Source organism: Passer domesticus, chromosome 4, assembly GCF_036417665.1.
Source record: "Passer domesticus isolate bPasDom1 chromosome 4, bPasDom1.hap1, whole genome shotgun sequence".
Taxonomy (NCBI): Eukaryota; Metazoa; Chordata; class Aves; order Passeriformes; family Passeridae; genus Passer; species Passer domesticus.
This window is the reverse complement of record NC_087477.1, coordinates 5332468-5341826: the sequence shown is the minus strand read 5'-3', so window position 1 is coordinate 5341826 and position 9359 is coordinate 5332468. Positions and strand designations below refer to the sequence as shown.

Sequence of the window (9359 nt, the reverse complement as noted above, 5' to 3'; positions counted from 1 at the left end):
GTAATTGAATCAGTTTAATATACAGTCAGCATATTGTAAATGCACTTGAAACTTACAGTATTGCTAACAGACGTGGCCATTGAGCCCAAGACCACCTTTCTAGAAAGGCACAGAGAGGCAGGAGAGTTGGGGCATTTCCCCAGATTAGTTGCAAGTGAGAAGGTGCACATGAGACCTTCCTCCTGGAAGCACCAGATCACCAGAAACTTGTGCTCTTTGAGAGGACTGCTAATGTGCTGGGATAAGTGCATGCACCTGGAGTGACAGCCAAAGCCTCCTGCTAGCCCTTACGTCAGGAAACTCTTGCTGGCTTTTGCATATACTAAAAGAAAAAAAAAAAAGAGGGGGAGGAAGAGCAGAAGAGGCTAGCTCTGTGTGCATGAAGTGTCCTTGGTGAGGCAGGAGTGAGGGAGATGTGTGACATTGCTTTTGCCCTTGGCTGGGACAAGGACTGTTACGTGCATTGCTTTGGACACCACAACCACCCTGGGGTGAGTGAGGAAAAAATGCCCCATCTTCCAGTATTGTCACCATGGTTTCTTGCACCAGCAGGGCAAGAGCAAAGTCTGGGCAGACCAAGCACCTGGAGTGGGGACAATGGTGTCACCAAGGATTTGGGTCATCTTCTGTGGCAGTTGAAGTGGCACCATGGTGGTGGGGGGAAGCCTGGAGACTTTTGGCTCTGCAGAAGGCACTGTTCACCAGGGTGGGTGGGTGTGTCTGGAGATGCTAATTCTCAAATTTTGCGTAAGGGTTCTCTTCCTTGAACAGGCCTAGAAGAGAAAAGAGATTTGTTCAGACAGCAGCTCCCACAGTGGTCACAGCCAGCAAGAAAACCAGTCCTGGGAAATAACTCTTTGTCATTTGAGCATCCTCAAGCCTCCCAGCTGCAGTTCTCCCAAAACACCTGCTCTTACTTGAGCAGTGCCCACAGTCAGCACTGTTTCACTCTCCCCTTCTGCACAAGAGGAGACATCCATTGAGAAGCTTGACCTGATGGCAAACTCCTCTCCCAGGCAGGCCATGCACAGTCCAGGTCAAGCAGCCTGCCTAATCTTCCAGAGCTCTCCCCTCTACACAGCCCTTCTGTCAGACTGGATTACAAGCAAAGAGCCCAGACCCAAATTAAATTAAAACTGTTCTTAGACTTGCTTCCCTGCTCCTGCATCGAGACTGGGAAATGGCAAGGCAGGGTATGGGGCTGACTTTTGGGCTAGCAACAAGCCATGTGCCATGCTGTTTGATCCTTTCCCAGCTCAACACTTCTGAAGAAGAGCCACAAAGGACAAGATTGCAAACTCTGGGGTCAGGCTGCAGCAAGACAACTCTGACATGGCAAGACAGACCCAGAGCACAGCCCTTCCACAGGCAGATGCTTCCCATACCAAGAGCTCCTTCAGGCACAGCTTTGCCTGCTCTTTCTTTCCTAAAGGATCCAGCCCATCCAGAGGCCCTGGAATCTCCTGCCTAACCTGTACCTGCAGTGGGCAGCAGCTGCAGGCAGAGGAAAGGTCTCTAGTTTTCCCTACAGCCCCTCCAAAGCCAGAGACCACCAAGTGCAGCATGCATGAGCCCAAGTGCTCCACAGCCAGACACTGGCAGAGCCCCCGGCAGCCCCAGTGGGCAGGCTGGAGGGACAGCGCAACTTCCAAGTTGATGTTCTCCTCAGGCAGGTCCAGACCTGGCCCAGGTCTGTGGGACTCACCTGAGGGGCAGTTCAGCCCCAGGAGGGAGGCTGTGCACTCCCATCCCCAGGGGACTGAGACACCACTGCTGGCACAGAGGAGCAGAGGGATTGGGGTGGGATTGGTGCCTGCTCTGTGCTCCTGCAGCTGTGGGCATTCTGATTCCTACCTGGCCCCACACCTCAGACTGCTGGCTCACCACAGAATTACTGGAGGGCTGTGTCTGAAGGGTAACAGGATTATGATGGTGCTGTGTCTGCCAGCTTCTGCTTCTACCTTCTAGTCAAGCTCCATCAACTTCTCCCACGTGGTAAGCTTGGAGGACACATTCTGGAGAATATTATACACTTCCTCTTCCCTGCCCAGGAAAAATAGCCCTTGTATGGGCTCACACACCATGACCCCAGCATCTCTACACTTACTCTGAGCCAAGAGAAGCAGGGACCATATTTTCCCTGCTGGCCAGGTCTCATCTACAGCTGTAACCATGGCAAGGAGCACAGTTACAGAGGCTGCTTCATCTAAAGCTTAGTTTGAATCACTCACGTCAGCACTGTACCGTATTTTCTTCGGATTTCATCATGCCGTGATTTCATCTCTGCTCTCCTGCGAGAGGCAAACAAAAAAGCCATGAGTCAGTGACTGGTGGTACAAAAGGGAACAAGAAGAGCCAGAGCTCCTTGCTTATTCCCAAACAAGGGAGCTCCAGGCTGGCAGGTTTGCTCAGCCTGCCACCTCAGGGAGTCTCTGGGGACCACCAGAGCCCACACATCAGCAGCCCTCAGGGAGCTGCATACACAAAACTTGTGATGCTACATCCACGAGTCACCCCGGCGTGACACTCCTAATGAGGCTTGTGTGTGAGCTAGGGCTGAAGCAGCCACTGACTGCATGTGCTGAGCCCCACGTGCCTCCTGGCATCACATTTGATGGCACAGACAGCAGCCAAGTCATCCTGCAGCCTCAGGGCCTGTGGTACAAACTCACCTCTCCTCCTGCCGCACCCGCCTCTTCTCCCGCTCCCTGGCTGCTCTCTCATCATCCTTGTCCGGCCTGGTGGACAGAAAAACCCCTTAGTGCACTCAGCACTCAGTCCTGCAGCAGCACACGGCTGCATCTGAGCTGCTCCACAATCACGGCACCCCCCAATACTTACTTTTTGCTCTTTTTCTTACAACAACAGCAGCAGCAGCAGACCCCCAACATGATCAGAAGTGTTCCTCCCACCACGGACATTGCAATGATCAGGGCTTCAAAGTTCACTGAAGGATTTGACAAAAACGTGTTTAGCTCACACAGACACAATATAGGGTTACAATATAGGATCACAGGATCATTAATGTTGGGAAAACACTCAAGGATCATCAAGTCCAACTGTTCCCCCAGCACTGCCAGGTCTTCCAGTAAACATGTCCCCAGGTGCAACAGCTCTGTGTTTTTTGAATGCTTCCAGGGATGCTACCGCTGCCCTGGGCAGCCTGTTCCACTGTCTGACCACCCTCTGAGTGAAGAATCTTTTTCTTACTATCCAACCTAAACCTCCTCTGGTGCAATTTGAGGCCATTTCCTCTTATCCTACAGCCACTTTCTCTGATCTTGTTTATGAACATACAGCTACTGTCACCAGCAGCTTCAGTCACTGGGCTGGAGATGTGCAGCCACCTGGGAAAGCAAATGGACATTGTTAGCTGTGGATAACAATGTAGATAAACCTATGTAGACATAACAAGTGTTGGTACCCACAAATAAACACCAGCTGAGCACATGTCCCTGCTAACAGGAGCGCTCAGTTACTGGCAGGGAGAAACGCACTCAGGTCAAACTCCTCTGGCAGAAACAGGAGCAAAGCTATCTTAATCACTAATCCAGGTAAAAAGTAACCATTGAGGGAAAAAACCCAACAACTGAAGGCTTCAGGGCTAAGGAATCATCTCTGACAGGGAGGAATTACTGTCCATGGGAGCCAGCCTCAGAAGACATCTCTGATGAGATGAGCACTTAGCGGCATCTGAAGTCCTTGGGCAAGAGATAAACTGAAAAAAAATCTGTCAGGTTGGGGCCAGCAGTGCTGCTCAGGCAGCTGAGGGCCAAGTCCTGCTTCCTGCACCTGACTACCACGTCTCCCCAGGGCTGGGGGGCTCTGCTTGCCCACACACAGAACAAAGCCTGCTGGAACATGGCGAGGCAGCAGCCGTGAGCCCTGGTCCCTGCTCATCCCACTCAGCTCCTGCAGTAATGGCAGTAGAGACACCAGCCAAAACTGACACATCTACATGCCAAGGATTTCAGGCAACAACAAAGAGGAGGTTCTTCCAAGTGTGGTTCAGGCTGTTCACAGAATTGTGCCTGTGGAAATATTTGTTTAGGAGCCACTTTGCACACGACAGCCAGGCTACAGAAATTTCAGTGCACCTGAACCTGCTCAGAGCACTTGAAGGTCATTTAGTCCAACTCCATCTTTCACTAGACCAGGCTGCTCACAGTCCTATCCAACCTGACCTTGAACGTTTCCAGGGATGGGGCATTCAGCACCTCTCTGGGCAACCTGTGCCACTGTCTCATCACCCTTATTGTAAGAAACTTCTTCCTTTTATCTGTTCTAAAGAGATCCTCTTTTAGGTACTCCAGCCTGAGCTGACTCCAGCAGTGTCAGTGCTTCTGAAACCCTTTTGGGGTTTCAGGATGAGCCTGGGGTTCAGCTCCCCCCTTCCCACACAGAGAGGTCTGAGGCAGAGCACCAGGCACTCCTCCAGCTGATGACAGAGGCTAAGTCACACACACCAAAAATGCAGAATCACATAAGAGCTAATCTCCCACAGGACTAATCTTCTCTATAGCGAGTTTTGCAAGCTAAGGAATGTGATCTTCGAAGCTACTCACATCAAAACTAGCACTTCAAGGTCTTACAGAAGTTTCAGAAAAGCATACCACAGGGCTCACAAAGAGGAGATTCTTCCACAAGCATAAGAGCAGTATGAACTCTTGTGGGCAGACAAGAGAGCCCAGCCTCAAGCACAAAAGATAACAGGCAACGGCAATTCAGCACCAGGCTCCTCATCAAGGGGGTGGGTGAGTGCAACCAGGCCCCAGCTTGCTTCCTTCCTTCTCCAGCCCCCAAAAGCTGGCTTCTCTATGAGCATGAATATGCACTAAGCTTGGTCTGAACAAGGCACCAATCTCTCCAGAAATCCTTCAGAAAACAGAGCAGCAGGGAGGAGAGGCAGCTGCCCACCAGAGAAAGCTCCCAGAGGAGACCTGCATGTGCAGGGGTAGTTTTAGAAGAGGTTTTTTCTCAGGTGGGTGAGAGCTGAGCAGGACCACGGTACACTCAGCACTAGAAGCACACACAGGTTCCCAGAGAAGTCATCACACCTCTGGTTCCAGGAGCCCACCTGGGACAGCAGCCACGTGAAGAACCAGAAGCAGTGCACAGAGTGACCTGCCAGCTGCAGAGGAGAGATCTGGGATTCAGACACCAGGAGGGCTGCAGAGGCCCACAGAGAACCTTCCACTCCTGTTCCCAGGCGCTAGCCATGTCTGGAGCCTCCATCACACCAAAGCATAAGGGATGTATTTTGGAGTAGCTAAATCCTCACAGGTCCTACTTGCCAGAAGGCAGGGAACTGCTCATACTCTGCTTCCCCGCCCACGCTTCAGGAGGTTTGCAGAACCTTGACTGCCTTCAGCCTGTCACTGCTACACTGGCAGAGAGCTGGGAGGCAGGGGAACCTCCCACAGCAGCAAGCACTGTCACAGTCACCAGCCAGGCTGGCACTCACCCCAGCAGACTCCCCAGCGCGCCGAGCGGAGCTCGCACAGGTCGGCCGGCGGGAGGATTCTTCGGACGGGGTACTCCATGCACCTCCTGCTGCTGGCACACCACAGGCACTAGGACACAGGAGCAGGCAGCACAGCGTTACTGCTGCACTGACAGCGACCCTCGCTTTGCTTGGCAGCCACAGCACAGGGCCACCTCTGCTGGCTCACGAGACAGCACCCAGCAGCAACAGGGCGCTCAGGAGTAAGAGCTGTGTGAGCACAGATCACACCAGGAGAGGCAGGAGAGGGGAGCGCAGAGCTCTCGAGCAAGTAAAGATGCTGAGAATCCTTCTCCTGGCTTAGAATTGTAGACTGTCCTGAGCTGGAAGGGACTGATAAGGATCATTGAGCCAACTACTGGCCCTGCCCAGGACAGCCTTAAGAATCCCACCATTAATAACACAAATCCTTTACGTTTATTTTTGAGATAAGAAGAAAGCCTTTGAGACAAAGCGCTCTACACACACAAAGCTGATGAGCAGGAGAGGTGTGCATGTGCCCAGCCACTACAGACCACCTGCGGAGCTTTGCATGCTCCTCTCCTGGTGGCTCCAATCCCCAACCCCAGCATTCAGTAGGGGTTTGGTCAAACTGGTTCTGGCTACATCAGCTGCAAGATCTGACTCAAGTTCAAGTGTGCTGATATCTGTGATAAGGCAGCAGGGACTGGCAGGACACCAGCACACATCCTGCACCCAGCCAGTGCCACGGCCCAGCTGCTGGAGGGGAACTTGACCAGCCAGCCCAGCCCACTCAGTCCCTTCTCCAAGCACATCGTCCATCCATCAGGAAGCAGCTCAGCAATTCCATTACTCTAATCAAAAAGCACACAACAAAACCCACCCAGTTTCTAGCAACCTCCTTCCAGAGCACCAGAGAGGGATTGCCCTCTCACCCTCATAGGTGGGTGGAATTTGCAGCATGTCTGGGACAAGGGCAGGGGACCAGCCCTGCTTCCAGGAAGGAAACTTTTTCAGCATGGTGAGAGGCTGGGAGCCTCACTGCTGCTACTCACAGTGACATTTTTCAGGCATTCTTCACAGCTCCTGTTCGTATACTGGTGACAATCTGCAGGAAGAAAACAAGACACCTCAGGACTTTGAAGAGCTTCAGTGGTTTAAAACTCTGGGCTCCTCCAAGCCTGCTCCTACCCACCACTGGGCCAGCAGCAGTGCATGCTGCTGCTGCAAGAGCCACCAGCTTCAGCACATGCTCCATGTCATGGTGGGAAGCCCAAATGCAAGGCAAGTTCTGCCTTGCTCTGCTGACAAAGCCCTAAGCTGCGAGTTCCTCTCTTGGGTTTTATTTCCCTAAAAGCCTGAGAATCTGCTGTGGCAGTAGGGCAGCCAGGGCACACAGCTAGAGTCGGTCTGGAGGGACCCTATGAGGATGAGGGCAAGCAGTGGCTGGGTGATACAGTCCTGTAGCACCAGATATGGAGCAGCTCAAGCAAACAAGCCCCAGACACAGAAGCTGCTGCCAGGAGAAGCAGAGGAGCACACAGGGACACACAGAGCCACAGATCCTGCAGGAGGCCTCCTGCTGCACACGAGGGCGGTACCCTACCCCAGCCAGTTCATCCAAATCCTCCTTCAGCAGGACACAGTCCAGGCAATGCAGCAGCACTGCAGCCAAAATCTGTGCTGATGTTCAGAACCTGTTTCCACCCCCATCTGGCGGAGGAAGACCCCAGTTTACAGAGACAGGTGGCTCCCAGGACCAGAGCCACCATGGATGCCACAGGACCAGAGCCACCATGGATGAAGGCATCCCCACAGGATGCATCCAGCTGGGCAGGGGAGTGGATAAGGTCTGAACCTGGACACAGGACAAACTGTTATGGTTGTTGCAGCACTTCGTGCTGGAAAATGAAGTATTGAGATTGTCTAAAAGAGACAGTCTCAAGAAAAGGGGAGACTTGAAAAATAACACAGAGACTAGAAATTTTCAGTTCCCCTGAAGTTGCTGAATAAAGCTTTGGGACTAACTAGAAAAAAGATAGAAGGATGTAAAGGTATGCACAAAGGAGGATAAATGTAGCTGGAACCAGTGGAGAAACAGACAGAGGACTAGAGAGGGGTTTTTTGTGAGCTACATAACAAAAACCAACAGTGCATGCCCAAAGAAAAAGTTCAAAGTAAGGTCACCAGTAATACTGAAGCCTTCAGTGAATATGACCACCAGACACCCCTTTAGATGACCTCCAGGACCAAAAAAGTAATTCCAGTAAAAGGCGAATGCATGCAAATTAGTTCTAGGAAAGTGGTGTTTGTGTATTAGCTAGGAGGTACCTTGTAATGAATATGTATGATCAGCATGGAGTAAGTACCCTGTTGTGAACTCTCACCACACACATCACATTAAAGGAGATACTCTTCCATGTGTCCGACGCGGATAAAGAATGACTGCTTTCCAATGTTTCAAACGGAATAAAAAACTTTATTTCATAGCTAATATCCTAATATCCTAACATCCTAATATCCTGATGTCCTAATGTGCTAATGTCCTTATGTCCTAATGTCCTTATGTCCTATATGTTCTAATGTCCTTATGTCCTAATGTCGTAATGTCCTAATATCCTAATATCCTAATATCCTAATATCCTAGTATGCTAATATCCTAATATCCTAATATCCTAATATCCTAATGTCCTAGTATCCTAATATCCTAATATCCTAGTATCCTAATATCCTAATATCCTAATATCCTAATATCCTAGTATCCTAATATACTAATATCCTAATATCCTAATATCCTAATATCAATATCCTACCCTCTCCCCAAGTTTCTACAACTATATGCTTTCCCTCCAACAGCTCCTGCTCTCCCAGTCTTGAAGTATCCCCAAACAGGTAGAAGAAACTAGACGAGGCCCGTCTCAGCATCCTGGTCTTTAGCTCAGACGGGCTGTGCAGGATCCACATCAAATCAGATCGCAGGGGGACGGTGTTGGTTGTCCCCTGCGGCCAGCGCTGCAATTCCCCTCGGTGGCCGCTGTCCCAGCCCGTTTCTTCTCAGGTCATCCTGCTCTCTCCGGGGACGCTGGCGGGGCAGAGGGCTCGGTGCCCTGTCGCCATCAGCATGTCTTCGGCGCCGGCCACCTCCAGGAGCCGCATCCTCCTGCGCCTCCTGCTGCTGCCGCTGGCGCCACCGCGCCACGAAGGGATGGAGGCGGCGGCGGGGGCGACGCGGGGCCACCGGGGCTGGGTTGTCCTGGCCCTCCAGCACACGGATGCTGCCGATGGGCCCTTGGCAGGTGGGGCAGGTGGCGGCGGCGTCGGTGGCAGCCTGGGGCTGGATGCAGGCGTGGCAGAACACGTGTCCGCAGGGCTCCACGGCAGCAGCGGGGTTGCGCAGGAAATCCACGCAGATGCGGCAGACGCGCACGGCTCGTGGCGCTGATGGCTCCTGTCTAACCTCGGCCATTGCTGCTCCTGGGCTTGGCTGCTCTCAGCCGCTGGCAGGACTCGAAGGCTTGGCTCCCACTTCTGGAATTCAGAGGTTTCTCAGTCACTGGGAGCACTCGGAGGCTCCTCAGTCACTGACAGCACTCAGAGGTTCCTCAGTCACTAGGACTAAGAGGCTCCTCTTCACTCACTGGCAGAACTCAGAGGGTTGTCTTCACTTACTGGAGTCACTCAGAGGCTCCTCGGTCACTGGCAGTGCTCAGGTTCCTGGGTCACTGACAGCACTCGGAAGATCCACAGACACTGGTAGCACACAGGCTCCTCAGATGCTGGCAGCAGTGGAAGCTCCTCAGCTGCTCTGGGTCACAACGTGAGTGCTCTGGCACTACCCAACGCTGGTGGTTATAGTAACGCAAGTGTGTCATAATGGTCATGAGTGGTGACAACA

At 52.2% G+C, this 9359-nt stretch overlaps 1 protein-coding gene across 1 annotated transcript; it reads right to left on the bottom strand.

Annotated features, from left to right (window-relative positions):
* Positions 1–8930, bottom strand: LOC135299825 (pituitary tumor-transforming gene 1 protein-interacting protein-like). Its single transcript, XM_064419250.1, has 7 exons — positions 8606–8930; positions 6520–6572; positions 5465–5573; positions 2842–2947; positions 2673–2738; positions 2245–2291; positions 1–773 (listed from the first exon to the last, which is right to left on the bottom strand). Exons 1-7 carry the CDS (start codon positions 8928–8930, stop codon positions 730–732), a joined length of 750 nt encoding a protein of 249 aa, XP_064275320.1. The 3' UTR covers positions 1–729.
* Between the last annotated feature and the right edge of the window lie 429 nt (positions 8931–9359).

What these genes read in the sequence shown, in the direction of transcription:
- LOC135299825 (XM_064419250.1), bottom strand. Translation starts at nt 8,930, where the DNA reads ATGGCCGAGGTTAGACAGGAGCCATCAGCGCCACGAGCCGTGCGCGTC. An exon ending in GGAGGATGCGGCTCCTGGAG is followed by an intron (nt 6,573 to 8,605) that starts GTGGCCGGCGCC and finishes TTCTTCCTGCAG; the next exon opens with ATTGTCACCAGTATACGAAC. An exon ending in AATGCCTGAAAAATGTCACT is followed by an intron (nt 5,574 to 6,519) that starts GTGAGTAGCAGC and finishes CCTGTGTCCTAG; the next exon opens with TGCCTGTGGTGTGCCAGCAG.